A 17,014-nucleotide genomic window follows, 5' to 3' on the forward strand; every position below is an offset into this window, starting at 1 on the left:
AAATAAAGCAGAAAATCATTTCAAACTGCACTTAGTACAATGCTTATTTATTTGAAGGGCTCTACTGGATATGCTATTCATAACAAAACACACAGCACCATTACTTTTGGACAAGCCATACAGATGTTTCCTCTCTCTCAAAAGGTCACTTTCCATTTCAGATACTGAATATTCAGCATTTTACTGAAGGAATAAAGAACAGCTCGAAGCTGACAAAAACTTACCATAGCAAAAAGCACCGATGCAGCAATAAAATTATCTACATTTTACAGACTTAAATTGATAAACCCAAAAAGCACAGGTTCGAAGTAAGCAGCAGAGAGTTGTAAAATTAGTCGGCTCCATCACGGGCAGTAGTCTCTGGGGCATGCAGAACATCTTCAGAAAGGTGACACTCATCATTAAGGACCCCCATCACCCAGGACCTGCTCTCTTCTCATTGCTCCCATCAGGGAGGAGGTACAGAAGTCTGAAGGCACTCAACACCAGTTTCTTCCCTTCTGGCATCCAGTTTCTGAATACAGCCCATGAACACTACCTCACTACTTTTTTTTCCCCCCTGTTGTTGCACGACTTAATTAATTTAGCCATTTTATTTATATCATGCATCGCAGCTAAAAATTCCTTCCCATTTCATAGGAAGCAAAGCATCGCAAATGCTGCTCAAACTTATATCCATATTCTGTCCTTTCAGACAATGTCACACAGCAACTCTTCAAGCTGTTCGGCACGAGTGAACAGACTAACATTACTATTTATTTTAAGGCTAGTAGGTTTTTCTAAGATCTCTACGGGAAGATGTGGGCTATTCCCTACCAGATAAAACCTGTCTTCCCAAAAGCAATGGTATTCATAAAGGTGGGCATATGTTAAAGGAAAATTTAAACAGATGTTGCAACTTTGTCACTGACGTGTCAAAACTCCTCATGCTACACTGACACCATCCTCTTCCAGTATTGCAAAACACATCATGCTGCACTGATACCACACTCGTCCAGCTCTACAAGACACTGACCTACAGTGAGACAGCCCTACCGCCCATGATCTTTTGACACTCACGGCCATGCCTTCAGTTGCCACTGACTCTAAGAAAGCTTGTTGCCAAACTTTTGCGACAGACACACAGACACACACCACCCCCCCCCACCCCCCGGATTGCTCTTCCTAACTCTGATCCTTTACTTTAAATAATGCTAATATATATAAATTACTTGTGGATGTATGTTGAATGATTGAGCAAAATGTTGCACATTATTGTAGTTTGCCCAATTGAAGTTATTCCTAGAATGGACATAACATTTGGATTACAACCAAGTATATTGTCTCCATTAGAGATCATTCTGTAGTTGGGACAATTAACTGAAATAAGAACCAAAAGTCTTCTGAAAATAAAATCTGGAAACAATTTAACTTCCAACTGATACATTGTAACTAGTGAAACCAATTATTTGTATGGGACATTTTGATTCTGTCCCAATGAAACTACTGATAATCAATTAATGTTCCTGTTATCAGCACATTAGGGCACAGTTCAGGAGAGATCCGCTTTGTTATTTAACCTTCTGGTTAGTTGGATATTCCTGAAGACATCCTTCAACACTGCAATAAAATGGGTATATTTTGAGTGTCTGGAGTATGTACTCAGGGGCTTTTGGAACAGACACCTGTAATCAATACTAAAAACTGTTTTTCCAGTTGAGATGTGCTACTATTATAAATTCTGTAAGTTTACCCATCACAAATGTTAAAGTCAATTAGGTTAAGTAGTTTAAGTAGATGAAGTAGTTACTTGTTTATCCCTTGTGTTGAAGTATAAGACATACTGGGAGAATGAGATTCTCCTGGATTCTCCCAGACTGTCTTTCTCCTGGAAGTTTGTTGTGTCAAACAAGACTTCTATACTTCCCATTTACAACGTCCTTGTGACTCAGTTTTAGTCTATCACAACAGTCTCATCTCTGGGCAATTTTGCATTTTAGCCAAAATACTTGACCATTATGTTAGAAGCAGGATATTAGACTCATCCCTCTCCAACTGCAATGCAATGGGATGAAAGTTTGAACACATTGGTAAAAGACGCCACCTAAACAAAGGAACACTGAGCTTAATAAAAGGTCTCTATTTACACAGTGGTATCAAATCAATCAATATTCTCAACTCTACACAACTTAGAATTGTACTCTTTCCTCACCAATTCCACATTGATATTGATGGAGAACTTCATTAAATCCATTTATTAGCTTTCTCTTCCTGCACACTCATATTCTGAAGAAAACAAGCATTTCTTTCTTCATTCTGGCCACAAGGAGGTGTGCAAGAGCAAGCAAGGGCTTGAAACTCCCCTGTTTGGAAAGCAGCACCTGGCTGGCCTGTGGGTTTCATCTCATCAGCAAGTCAACAGAAATGAAACACTAAGTGCACGAAAGTGCATCCCACCTTCAATGAGACAAATTAGTACTACCACACAACAGACTTTTGAGCAAAATCACAGTTAAGAACAAACATAGATGCAACAGATTTCTAATGAATCAGAAAAAAAATTACCACAAATTAACCCACAGACTTTTACAACAGTTTTAGAATTTAACATTTCACATCATTTTGTGTTACGTATCGAGAAACAGAAAAACCACACCATGGTGATCTAGTATTGTCTTTTATTACAGCTTTTGTTCAAAGCTCTTACTACTGAGAAACCTGACAAAAATGAACAGTAGCTTCAATTAAAATGTCAAAGTAGAGGAGCCCTCAAGTGAGCCAAATCTCTGCAGTCTAAACATTGACAAAATTCATGATATAGAAATAGAAAATACTAGAAATTTCCAAATGCGAGTTCTAAAGGAACAGGCCTCTATCAAATACAGGTCAGAGGAGGCAACATTTAACATCTGATTTAAAAATTCAACTAAATCAGGACGAAGCTTTTTTGTACCCTGCTCAGGTTTTTCTTTTAAACAGCATTTGAAAGGCTTCTCCCTGGCGAACATTTGAAGCAAATCTGCTGACTCATTACTTCATTTCTGATCTGATAAGGTATTCAACACATGACTTCACTGATCATGCTGCTATTCTGCAAGATTACAGCCAACTCTTGAACGCATTGTAAATTATTAGCAGAGGTTAAAAAGCTATAGAATTAAAACAAAATAAAAAATACAATACCTTCTGTCACATAGTTATGGTCTCGGAGGAAGCTGTTGTTGATTTTTCGTGCATCAATGTCCTCACCCATTGACAGCAGGGTTATTCAGCATGCCGATCCGCAGTGGACTAAAAGAAGGAGAGGTCGTCACAACAGCAGCATCCATACTCCCACTGCCTAGCAGAGGTGGAGGAGGAAGGCAAAGGGTGCAGGGCACAGCATAATGTGGTTTAGTGATGCAGCACAGCTTTGCAAAAAAAGGGAGTAGTTTAAAACAAAAAGCCAAAAGGGAAAGAGAAATGAGGAGAAAATAGCTGCCAAAGTGACAGTGTAAAAAAAATCAAGCAAAAGGTGGTCTATTGTAGAGGGGGCGTTTCACAGTACCGTAACACTTCTGCAGTGAAAAGAGCCAATCTTTCAGTCAAGAACTCCCCACACAAAATCCTGTGCAGAATATGTTCGAGTACTGCCGCAGAATCCTAAAACAATTGCTGAGGAAGTGGCAGGTTTGAGCAGCACTTGGAATCCAAGTGCTCTGCTGCTTTAGCTGCCTGTGGAGAGACTCAGTAAAGCGGGGGACCGTGTGGTGGCTGCTGCTGCTATCGTATGTGCAGGCTGCATCAGGGCAAGCTCCTCCCAGTCATGCTGTCAGCATCCAACCATGTTAGTCCGCATTTCTGCGAGATGAAATATGGCAATGCAGGTGATTAAAGGAAGATATTGCATTATAATTCAGCAGCCGAGTAAAACTACTCCGTGCTGTTGATCCTAATAACACGTTATTAACAAAAATATGGGAAGGGGGGGGACTGAAGAGGAGGAGGAGGAGAGAACAGCACAACAGGTTCAACAGTTTGCTTCAATTGTCAGCCAGAGTGTGAAAACAATGCTGAAACCATTGAAATTATCAAAGCTGGAATTTTGTCAGTAGGTCCTGCTTAAAGCCTGTTGACATCAAGTTGTAGTACATTTTAGGCTCAGGCCAAAACCGAATTAAAAAAATTACTGACATTCTTATCAAGTAAAGCGAAAAGAATAAGATTTCTGGAAGTTTTTTTAAATTACAGTAAAGCCCCACCTCTGACACCAGCATGGTCATAGAGTAGGTATAATTACTCTAAATATTTTTAATGAAATAATTAAGACTTTAAAGCAAAGCTCTGGCTTTACAAAACAATGAAAAATTTACTCATTCCAAAGCAATTAATGTTATTTTTCATTCATGGTGTAGGTCTAGCACTTATTCTCAAAGTCAAAATCGACCACTGCTACTCTCCCTTCCGCAATGCTTACAAAGCGCTCTTTCGCCCTCCAGTTGGAAAATCAGATCACTCCTCCATTTTTCTGGTGCCAAAGTACAGGCAGAAGCTGAAACAAGAGGTGGCCATAGTTAAAACCACCCACTGTTGGTCTGATCAATCGGCCTCCATGCTGCAGGACTGCTTTGATGATGCCGACTGGAATGTCTTCCATGATGAGAAGGTATCCGAGTTTGTGGATGGGGTCATGAGTTCCATCCGGAATTGCATCGAGGATGTTGTCCCCCAGAAATTGGTCAGGGTCTTTCCAAATCAGAAATCCTCAATCAACAGTTCCGTGCGAGCAGCACTTATTGCACAAGACAGAGCTTACATTGCCGGTAACCAACATGAACTCAAGAAATACGACTACAATCTGCACAAAGTCATCAAAGCAGTGAAACAACAATACAGAGACAAGATTCAGACCCAACTTTCCACCAACAACACAAACAGCTTAAGGCAAGGCCTGACACCATCACAGACTTCAAAGCTAAACACAGTGGTGTTTCTAACATCGATGCCTCTCCCCCAGACGAGCCAAATCTTTCTTTTTTACTCTTGATTCAATGTCACCAAAACTGAGGAGACCTGCAGATGATACGACCAGCAGGTTGGTCATCTCTGAGGCCGGAGTGTGTTTCCAACGGGTGGACAGTCACAAGGCTGCGGGACCAGACGGCGTCCCAGGGCGATTACTCAGGATGTGCTCGGCACAACTGGCAGGTATGCTTACAGACATTTTTAATCTCTCCCTCTCCCAGTGTAGAGTATTCTCCTGCTTCAAAATATCCACCATTGTTCCTGTACCTAAATACCTAAAAAGACCAAGGTAACATGTCTGAACGCCTGGCGTCCTGTCGCACTCACCTCAATAATAAGCAAATGCTTTGAGAGGCTGGTCAAGGGCTACATCTGCAGCACGCTGTATGCCCTACAATTCACCTACCAGTACAACCAATCGACAGATGACACAATAGCCACAGATCTACACACCATCCTTACACATCTGGAGAAGAGGGATGCTTATGTGAGAAAGCTGTTCTTGGACTACAGTTCGGCATTCAACACCATAATTCCCTCCAGGCTCGACAAGAAAGTCAGAGACCTCAACCTTCACCCTGCCTTGTGCAGCTGGATCCTGGACTTCCTGCCAGATTGCCGGCAGGTGGCAAGAATGGGCTCCCTCACCTCTGCCCCTCAGGGCTGTGTAATAAGCCCCCTCCTTTACTCTCTGTACACCCATGACTGCGTCACCACCCACAGCTCCAATCTGCTAATTACATTTACAGATGACACTACATTGATTGGCCTAATCTCAAATAATAATGAGGCTGCCTACAGAGAAAAAGTCATCACAGTGGTGTCAAGAAAACTACCTCTCCCTCAATGTCACAAAAACAAAGGAGCAGGTTGTGGATTACAGGAGGAATGGAGACAGGCTAACCCCTATTGACATCAATGGATCTGGGGTTAAGAGGGTGAACAGCTTTATGTTCCTCAGCATAAATATCACCCAGGATCTCACGTGGTCTGTACATACTGGCTGTGTAGTGAGAAAGGCACAACAGTGCCTCTTTCACCTGAGACGGTTGAATAAGTTTGGTATGGTCCCTCAAATTCTAAGAACTTTCTAAAGGGACACGATTGAGAGCATCCTGACTGGCTGCATCACTACCTGGTATGGGAACCGTACTTCCTTCAGTCGCAGGACTCTGCAGAGAGTGGTGCAGACAGCCCAGTTCATCTGTAGATGCAAACATTTATAAAGACAGGCATGTAAAAAGGATCATTGGGGACCCAAGTCACCCCAACCACAAACTGTCCCAGCCACTACCATCTGGGAAGCTGTACCACTGCATTAAAGTCAGGACCAACAGGCTCCAGGACAGCTTCTTCCACCAGGCCATCAGACTGATTAATTCATGCTGACGCAACTGTATTTCTATATTTTATTGACTGGCCTGTTGTACAAAATATTTATTATAAATTACCATAATCACACATTTGAACTGAGATGTAATGTAAAGATTTTTACTCTACATGTACATGATGGATTTAAACTATCTTTTTATGTTTGGACCACAGAAGCTCACAAATGTAAAGGACTTTCATATGAAGAAAGACTGGATCGACTAGGCTTATACTCACTGGAATTTAGAAGATTGAGAGGGGATCTTACTGAAACGTATAAAATTCTAAAGGGATTGGACAGGCTAGATGCAGGAAGATTGTTTCCGATGTTGGGGAAGTCCAGAACGAGGGGTCACAGTTTAAGGATAAAGGGGAAGCCTTTTAGGACCAAGATGAGGAAAAACTTCTTCACACAGAGAGTGGTGAATCTGAAGAATTCTCTGCCACAGGAAACAGTTGAGGACGGTTCATTGGCTATATTTAAGAGGAAGTTAGATATGGTCCTTGTGGCTAAAGGGATCAGGGGGTACGGAGAGAAAGCAGGTACAGGGTTCTGAGTTGGATGATCAGCCATGATCATACTGAATGGCGGTGCAGGCTCGAAGGGCCGAATGGCCTACTCCTGCACCTATTTTCTATGTTTCTACACTAATCATCATACAAATGGTAGATTCACATGCAATAATGCATGGGCTGGCGATGTTATGCAGAGGTGCCTCAGGTACTAAACAATCAGTGGTTCTGCTTACATCAATGTCGGTGCGGCACCGCAACAGTCCCTTGAGCCCACGAAGTTGTCCAGAACTAATTAAGCAACTCCTTCCTGACTGCATAGGCAAATAGCAGCTTAACAAGAGTTTTAATAAAGCTGCAATGTACCTTCCCAACTCAAACTCAGTACCCTGACTAACAAGAGCAAGGAAGCTGTACACATCTTTACCATCTCATGAGCCAATGGAGCTTCTTTATGGGAACCATAGACTTTGATCCTAACATCTCTCTGCAGATCACTGTGCAGGGTCCTGCCATTACCTATGTAGAGTCAGAGATTCTTTGACCCAACTCATCCATGCCTACTGTATTGCCTAAGGAATGAGTGCCATCTGCCTGCTTTTGGCCCATAGCCCTTTCAAGCTCCTATGTACCTACCAAGATGGCTTTTAATTATACCCATTTCAACCACTATTTCCAGCAGCTCATTTAAATTATGCACCACCCTGATGAGTTAGTGTGGAAGCCAATACATAATCAATAGTCAAAAATTCTTGCTTGAATCTCCAATCTGATTGGACACCTGATCAGAGTAAGTATTTTTGCCATAGTGTCTGGAATATACTGTCTATTACACATGGTGATGGAAGTATGCTAAATTATCAAGAGCAAATGAGTTTGAGATATAGTATTTCTTGGAGGCAGCATTAGCAAAGTGGACTAAATGGTCTCTGATGAAGCTGTGATTCTATGACCTGATTTCAATTTGGTAAACTAATCAATTTTTCCAGAGAACAAAAAGCAGCCATTTTTGAAAATGAAAAACATAAATGGAAAAAATAAATATTCCAAAGCAAACTTGAAATTTAAGGTAAGTCATTTTTAACTAAGGGGTCTTGGATATTTAAGATTAACAGGTCCCAAAGCCTTCAGAGAAATACAGCTCACTTCCTCTCACCCTTCCTGAAACCATGGACTATTGGCTAGGCTTCATTTTGACTCTTGTAATTTCTCCTAACATCAGGTAAAATACAATAATTATATTGTTTCTCTCACCAGCAATTATGATTGCGTGGACATTCAATTATAGAGGCAATCCCATACAGCAAGTACTCAGGACTAAGCATGACCCCGGTGCATCTGGGCCATGTTTGATTGCAAGGGGGCAAGTTCAATGTCTGCACTCCAGTTGACAATATTTAAGATCAGAATCAGATTTAATATCACTGATATACATTATGAAATTTGTTTGCAGCAAAATACTACCTTACAATATATATACTTTAAAAAAAATTAAATTAGGTCAAAGAGAGAGCAAAATAGGAAGGTGGTATTCATGGGTTAGTGCATTATCCATTCAGAAATCCGATGACAGAGGGGAAATGATGTTTCTCAAACACTGATTGTGTGTCTTCAGGCTCCTCTACAGCAATAGCAGAGCACATACCACATATTGAATTGTGGGGGGGGGGGGGCTTAATAATGGATACCGTGTTTCTGAGATGTCCTTGATGCTGCAGAGGTTCGTACCCATGATGGAGCTGGCTAAGTTTACAACTTTCTGCAGCCTTTTACAATTCTGTACAGTGATCTCTCCATACCTCACAATGATGCAACCAGTTAGAATGCTCTCCACGGCATATTTGTAGGAATTTTCTTGGGTCTTTGTTGCTTATCTTTTCCACTGTTATCGCATCTATGAGGACTGGTGTGAGTTGCTTCAAAGTCCCCATCCTGAAGTCTACAATCAATTCCTTGGTCTTACTGACGTTGAGTGTAAGGTTGTGGTTGGGACACCTCTCACCCAGCCAATCTCTCTTCTGTTCTGTACATCTTGTCACCATCTGAGACTCTTCCAACAACAGTTGTTGTATGAGCAGGAACTGCAGCTTTGGATGATACCCTCCTCCTCCTACACCAAGGGAGACCGAGACCAAAGTCAGCACTGCTCCAGTTCACTGAGATCCGCCAACTCAAAGACATTCACGCTTTCGTTGTGTGGACAGTCAGTACACAAATTTACTAAGCCAAGGACTTCTGATGTATATTCAGCCATGTTATTTTCAAAGGCTGAACTCAATTCCGCACCAGGTGTTGGGGAAATAATGCAGTAACGTGGCAAGTAATTAGTTCCCGTCACTCATCCCCACATCATCAACTTTATTTGCAATCTTATGGATAGGAAGTTGTTGTGGTGTGTTGGCACAGCATACAAAGAATAACATTCAACAATAAATTACCCATCATGGGATCATGTTAGTCTGAATTTTGCCTGGACCCACTGCCTACATCCACCACTTCCATTCCCTCACTTGCCTGGTTGAATCCACAAGGCTAGACATCTAAACATGGCAGTCAGTAAAGTCTGTCAGGTTCCACAGTTCGACATTTGGATACAAATATACCACAGGTCAAACATCCCTGCCTGGACCAGGTTAAACTTGGGTAACTTCCAGCAGACCTGTCGATGTTTACCTAATGGGTCTGAATTGGATGGGTATTTCTGTCAGCATGGACCAGTTGAGCTCAAGGGCGTTCATCTGTGCTCTGTCGCTAACTAACAGTGAGTAAAAAATTCACACAACAGAAAGACCTTTTAAACCATCGTACTTAGGAGGCCATTTAACTTGGTGGTTCAATCACCTCCACTTTAAAATTTTCCTTCTACCAAATACTTAAAAATTTAATTACATAACACATTGTTTATGCTTAAACAGCAGAAAACATTTCCTCTCCCAATTACATCTATTGTGTATAACTTCCTAAGTCTTCTAATCATTCAATGATCATAACACCGATTTGGAAAGCTTTAACTCTGGACAGAGTTCAAAGGAGATTCATGAAAATAATTCCAGGATTGAATGGCTTGTCATATGAAGAGCATTTGATGGCTGTGGGCCTGTATTCACTAGAATTCAGAAGATTGAGGGGTGACCTCATTGAAACCTATCGAATGGTAAAGGCCTTGTTGGAATGGACATGGATAGGATGTTTCCTATGGTGGGAGAGTCTAAGACCAGAGGACACAGCCTCAGAATAGGGGGCGTCTTTTTAGAACATATGAGGAGGAATTTCTTTAGCCAGAGAGTGGTGAATCTGTGGAATTCTTTGGCACAGGCAGCAGTGGAGGCCAAGTACTTATGTACATTTAAGGCCGAGGTTGATAGATTCTTGATTGGTCAGTATATGAAGGGATATGGGAAGAAGGCAGGTGACTGGAGCTGAGAGGGAAAATGAATCAGCCATGATGAAATAGTGGAGCCGGCTTGATGGAGATAATGGCCTAATTCCTCTACTTTATGGAATGCACTTAATTATGAAATCTGTTCAGTAAGTTACAGAGATATCCTCTGTAGCAATAAACCAAGAGAAATTTGCAGCTGATGAATGCAAAACAAATTGGAGGCATGTTAAATCCATGCCAACCCTGAAAGTTTGAACAATTTCAAAGCTCAGGTGACTTTCTTCTTCGAGATTCCAATGCCCTTTCTAAATTAAGCTGTTTCAAATGCAACTGCACCATTATCAGATTCTTTGTTGGTGATGAATGGGCCCATTTACACTGGATTCAACAAAGCAAGAACAAAACCCACTGAGCTTCCAAAACTACAGTCCAAAATTGCAGCAAGTTGCATGTCATAACTGTGCCTCGCAAAGATTGGTTTGGCTGACTATTTGCCAATAAATCTACTTTGTTGTTTAAAGCAAAATGTTCAGTTCACAAAATAACTCAAACCACAAGTTACAGCTTCTGGGAAATGCAAGCTAGAATGAGAAGCTGATCTGTCTTGTTTAAGATTACAGCAAACATTCATTGAAGAAGTTGGGATATCCAAAATGTTCATTGTCGGCAAGGATTGATACCTAGAATTTCTCATCTGTTATTAAGACAATGACATCTGACTGGCACGTTAAAATAACCTAAGAACTGAAAGTTAAAAATTAAAACACCTTGAATTTATAATCCTCCATCTTAAAATGGAGATTTCCATCAATTTGCCCTAATTTACCAGCACAATTTAACAAGAAATAAAGACCATTTTCATGTAGAAAACTCTTAAAAGATCAGGAAAATTTGGCCCAATCAAGAATTAAATACTATTGCTCACCAGATAACTTTTCATAATTTTTTTTAAATAAAGAAATGGAACGTTTCATTTTCTATGAAATTGACACAACACAGCTTGTTCTGTGTGAATTTTCATGTCATTGAGTGGTTTAAAAGCAGGTTGGGTCAACACTCAAAAATGTTTTAATTGACAGTTAAGCCATCATCAGTTGTGTAAATATAATACACAACTTGCCACCATTAAACGCCGTATTTCCTCATCCATGGAAATGGAAGTATGTATTTCACTCGCTGACTCACATTTTACTTTCAAGCAACTTGTCAGAGGAGCTTGAGTCGTCAGTTGCACACAATTCCACTCAAAAGGCAATATGATTTGTACTTGCATTGGAGTAGCAGCACCATTTCCCTAGTCTCCTGCCAGGTAGGGATAGGCTCAAGGCTGTAGGAGAAATAGTTAACTTTCCAGGTTAAGAGCCTTTACCAGTCTGAACTATTTTGCCATTTCACTTTCCATCAAGGATGCCTGACCCACTGATCATTTCCATTGTTAATTGAGATTTTAATATCTTTTGATATTGGCTTTAAGGGTCAGTAATTTCTCCATAAACTTGTTCTGTTTAAAAATTATATTTTGTGATGTGCCATATTAGATTAGGTTACATGAAACATTATAAATCAACAATAAAACGAAATGCCTGTTAATAACCTAGCTTGTATCTAAAATGTTCCAATAACTTTTCATTGAGTAAAGCACTGAATCACATACATCAAGTTGACATGATGAGTTTACAACCTGGTGCCACAATATTCAAAGACTAGACAGTTTTCATTGCAGATACTGTACTTAATATAAAAACTGGAATCATCAACTGGTTTGAGATGTGACTTGGACAAAAATGTTGCTGGGCGGGTTATGAAGCTTGCAGATGATCAAGATCGATGGCCTTGTGGATGGTGTAGAAGATCACCAAAGAATCGAACAGGAAATAAATTAGTTGCAGATATGGGCAGATGGGAGTTTAATCTGGCCAAATGTAAGGTATTACACTTTGGAAGATCAAATGTAACAGGATAGTACACTATTAATGGCAAGACCCTCCACAACATTGCGTTTGAACCCAATGCCCCTGTATACATCAAAGCTCCTCAAAAGTTATTGCACAAAGGAGTGGCAAAGAAAACACAGGACATGCTTGCCTTTATTAGTGAAAACACCGAGTTCAAAAGTCTGGAAGTTGTGTTGCAGCTTTATAAACCTCTGGTTAGGTTGTATCTGGAGTATTGCATTCAGTTCTGGTCACTCCATTGCAGGTAGGGCAGACTAGGTCAAAATGTCTAATACTACTGGACATGCATTTAACACGGGAAGGAGAGTTCAAAGGAGGTGTGAAGGGCAAGGCACCTAGAATATGCTGCCAGGGGTGGGGTTGGAGTCAAATACAGTAAAATTGTTGGAAGCTCTTAGAAATGCACATACTGTAAATGAGCAAAGATTGGAAGGATGTGACCTTGCACAGATGGAAAGGACTAATTTAGATACTGGGTTTAATTAGTTTTGTGGGCCAAAGGGCCTTTTTCTGTGCGGTGCTGTCCAATATTCTATGTCCTACCTATTAACGTTCTTATTTTGGGCTCTAGCAGTCTTCTAGCAGCTCCAAAATGACACCCAATGTACACAGTTGTGGAGGGATCAGTATCTGACACCACGTTACTGAGGGATACAGGACCTTGCTATCTGCAGTCGGATTGGATGCTTTACCATTTCTTCAAGGCTTCTTCAATTCCATTTTCATGATTAGAGTTATAACATTTTGAAGTCCAATGATGCTGAACAAAAAAAACTATCAAACCCTAAAATTAGAATAATCCTATTGAACATCGTTCCAGGCATCCTCAACACAAGGCAAGAAACCGAGAGACAGAGATACAACTCCTACAGAATGAAGGTGAAGGGCCCTGACCTCTAACATGCTCTAATTGATTGCCTCTCCATGCTTACACCACTCGGGATTTGCCACAACAGCATGCACTCAAAACTGATTATTAGAAAGCTCCTTGCCATCTAACGCCATTGATTGCAGTTCAACCTTGCACTGTAATCTTTACTTCCGCATTTCAAAATTAATGTCATAACTTAGAGATGGACAGAAGGTTCTAAAATTATGTTTCTAATTAAGTGTCATACAACGTGCTCCAGAGACTAGGAATCAGAATCAGATTCAGTATCACTGACATATGTCGTGAAATTTGTTGTTTTGCAGCACTACATTGCCATGGATAGTAAACACTATATTAGAATAGTTATTTTCTATTCTTACTTCTCTTCTATTATTTGTATATCTGTGCACTCTTAATGCTACGGTGACGTTAATTTCTTATGGGATCAATGAAGAATCTATTATGTGCGTAAAAAAAAATAAATTAAATTAGTGAAAAAAGGGACTGAAAGAGAACAAGAGTGAGTTTACTATCCATACAGAAAGTTGATGGCAGAGGGGAAGAAGCTGTTCCAAAAACATTGTGTGCGAGTCTTCAGGTTCCTGTACCTCGTCCTCCTCAATAGCCACAATGAGAAGAGGGCGTCTCCTGGGTGATGGGGGTCCTTAATGATGGATGCCGCCATCGTCAGGGGATTATGAAGTTAGCAATTCTCTTGGATTAAGTAAGATCCTTCAAATCCTAACTATGAATTTCATACTTCATTACCAACTATTAAGGGGCATGTGGGAAAACAGATTATAGACATGGTTAATTTCTGAAAACCATCAGCAATCGGTGTCTTCAGTACTATTCCCATCCTCCAGCCCTGCCTCCAAACTGGTCCTATTGAATTATGTACAGCATTTAAATTGTAAAATAACTAAAGAGACAAAGTTAGATTTCAATTGAAAAAACTTGTCCTCTAATGTGCTAAAGACATTTAAAGTAGCCTGACTATTTAAGTATATATAATATAGGCTGCAAGTTCCCACCAAGAAAAATGTGGTGGTGACAGATGATCATTGTTCCTGTGCTGCCAGAGGACGATATACTGCAATTTGGCTAGGACCATGCAGATGTCTCCTCCTGTGCTGCTTGTTAGAGTATTGGTACAAGATACTTTACATTCACGGAGCAACTGAGATCATATTTCCTCTGACAGTTTGGCACTGGAACATGAGCCTGTAGTTCCACTCATTTGAGGCATGGACAAAAATCTTTGGCTTGGAGGCTAGTGCCCTACCAAGCTTGAGCTGCCAATAGAAAAGGACAGTATTCAAGTGTGGGGGAAAATTAAATTTATCAGGGCTGATCTGAAGATTAAGATATTGGGAAGGCTGAAGTCAAGGTTAAACAGGATATAGACCCAGCTTGAAGAGTCCTACTATGTTAAAGGGAAATAAATGACACTGCAAATTGCTAAATAAAACTACAGTCACAAATAACACAAAATGCTGGTGGAATGCAGCAGGCCAGGCAGCATCTAGGGCAGGGGTGTCAAACTCATTTTAGGTCACGGGCCGGATTGAGCAAAATGCAGCTTCATGCGGGCCGGATCAGTCGGACGCGTGCGAACACAGCTTTCGTTGCCTCCGTTTTTTCAGCCTGCTCTCATGTGTCTCAGTCTCTGCTATAACTACAAAGTGTTTCACTTTACAAATTCCGTTTCTTATGAAGAAGACTGCCGAGCAAGACTGCCGAATAAACACTAAAAACCCTGAAAACCTGGTACCTGAATAAACTCAGCATTAGCCATATCATACGCCATAGGCGCTTCGATTACTGGGGCCAGCTTTAATAGTAATTAGATATTATCTCGCTGGTCAAAGATAATTCCACTGCGGGCCGGATTTGGCCCGCGGGCCTTGAGTTTGACATATATGATCTAGAGGAAGAAGTACAGTGGACGTTTTGGGCCGAGACCGACTGTACTTCCTATAGATGCTACCTGGCCTGCTGCATTCCACCAACATTTTGTGTGTGTGTTGCTTGAATTTCCAGCATCTGCAGATTTCCTCTTGTTTGCATTTTTACAGTCACAAATAAGCTGTTTGCATAGTAATTCTTTTTTTTGCCCATTTGAGATTTCACCTAATAAATCAGTTGCCATACTTCTAATACCAATTGATCAAGGATCACAAAAGCTTTTTTATTGTGACTATAAAAGATATTTTCAAAGTTTAAAAAGATCTAATATCAAGTCCCATGTTTGAAAAGTGCCTGCTTAGCTTTCACAAAATGAATCCAAAGTCCTGTTCCTAATAACTCGGACAATTTAGGCTAATACTAATAATAGGCAAGTCATTGAAGAATCCAGTCCTAATGGCAGAACACATATAGATGGGCAATAAGGTTGGCATGGATCTAGTGTCCCAAATTATCTTGTTTGAGATTTTCACCTTTTCCATTAACTCCTTTATTATTTCATTGCTAGAATCATAAATCAAGTTTTTGCCATTCTAGATACAATAATTTCATTTTAATTCAATCACTTATTCAATCCAGCAAGATTTTATTATTATTAACCCTGTATGCAGTGTGTTCCTGAACAATTTACTTTTTCCTCCAGATGAGAAAGGTTTTGTCTTTATTTACAATAACCTGGGAGCCAATGGCCTATTTTCTTTTTTGCATAAAAATGCAGAAAAACTTTAATCCAGATAATATCACACAAGTTATTACAAATTTTAATCACACTGGTCAGAACTTTGGGTTAAATACTATTCACCCCAAGATACCTGACTCACACAGAATGTCAAATTGTGCATCACATCCTTCCTGTCTGATGGGAATAAATTTGATCTTGCAGGTATAATCCAGAGTAGTCCTGCAGTACTCAGTACAGCATTTACATAGTGCCACATCATCACATGGGCCTTTGCTGACCTCAGGAAACATGACTGGATTGCGTCAAACTTATTACAGGCTGCTGAAACACATTCTAGTCCGCAGACTGCCTTTGAATGAGCAATGGCCATTTTCTCCTGACATTCATTCAACTGGTCCCTCAGGTGTGACACCGCCACCAGCACTCCTGTACTGGAGAAACCATAATGGAAGAAAACTGGTCATACCACAGTCAAAGACATAACCATCTTGGGGAAGGATATACTGGCTTTGGAGGCAGTGTAGAGGAGGTTCACCAGGTTGATTCCAGGGATAAATGGGTTAACCCATGAGGAGAGATTGAGTCACCTGGGACTATACTCTCTGGAGTTCAGAAGAATGAGAGGGAATCTTATGGAAACATAAAATTTCGAAAGGGATAGATAGAAGTAGGAAAGTTGTTTCCATTGGCAGGTGAGACTAGCACTAGAGGACATTGCCTCAAGACACAGGGGACAAGATTTAGGACAGAGATAAGGAGAAACTGTTTTTCCCAGAGAGTGGTGAATCTGTGGAATTCTTTGCCCAGGGAAGCAGTTGAGGCTTCCTCACTAAATATATTTAAGATACAGTTTTTACATAGTAGGGGAATTAAAGGTTATGAGGAAAAGGCAGATAGATGGAGCTTAGTTTATGGACAGATCAGCCATGATCTTATTGAATGGCGGGACAGGCTCAAGTGGCCTACTCCTGCTCCTATTTCTCATGTTGAAGACTCTGTTCTCAGTACCTGCAGAGGAAACACATCTCATCTGGATTTCTCTGAAGTGCAACGTACTCCTGGCTTCCAAGTCTGTAAAACACATGTAATGTGGGATGGAAGTTCAGATGTACTCTCTTGTGCTGACGGTTCTCTACACAGAGGTCAAGGTCACCTTCACAATCAACTTCCTTGTCAAGGATTTTTCCAAGATATTACTGAACATCTCAGCCATGTCTTGCAGGGGTAGACAACCTTAAGCACAAATGATTTTCTAGCATGCGTTATTCGTTAATTTGAGGCAAAACATA

At 40.6% G+C, this 17,014-nt stretch overlaps 1 protein-coding gene across 4 annotated transcripts in view; it reads right to left on the reverse strand.

The window, feature by feature from the left end:
* LOC140726374 (serine/threonine-protein phosphatase 2A 55 kDa regulatory subunit B gamma isoform) overlaps nt 1-17,014 on the reverse strand; it is a 276,820-nt gene that overhangs the window by 189,680 nt on the left and 70,126 nt on the right. The window contains exons 1-2 of one of the 4 annotated variants that reach the window (XM_073042663.1): nt 3,527-3,737; nt 3,163-3,270 (exon numbers count right to left, since the gene is read on the reverse strand). The exons of 2 other annotated variants lie outside the window; for them this stretch is intronic. In XM_073042663.1, the coding sequence (XP_072898764.1) occupies nt 3,163-3,232 (70 nt within the window). In that variant the 5' untranslated portion in view covers nt 3,233-3,270; nt 3,527-3,737. Of the gene's footprint in view, nt 1-3,162; nt 3,738-17,014 lie in introns of those variants that run through there. One more of the 4 variants, XM_073042662.1, reaches the window with a different exon arrangement.

The sequence above is a fragment of the Hemitrygon akajei genome, chromosome 4 (assembly GCF_048418815.1).
Source record: "Hemitrygon akajei chromosome 4, sHemAka1.3, whole genome shotgun sequence".
Classification (NCBI taxonomy): Eukaryota; Metazoa; Chordata; class Chondrichthyes; order Myliobatiformes; family Dasyatidae; genus Hemitrygon; species Hemitrygon akajei.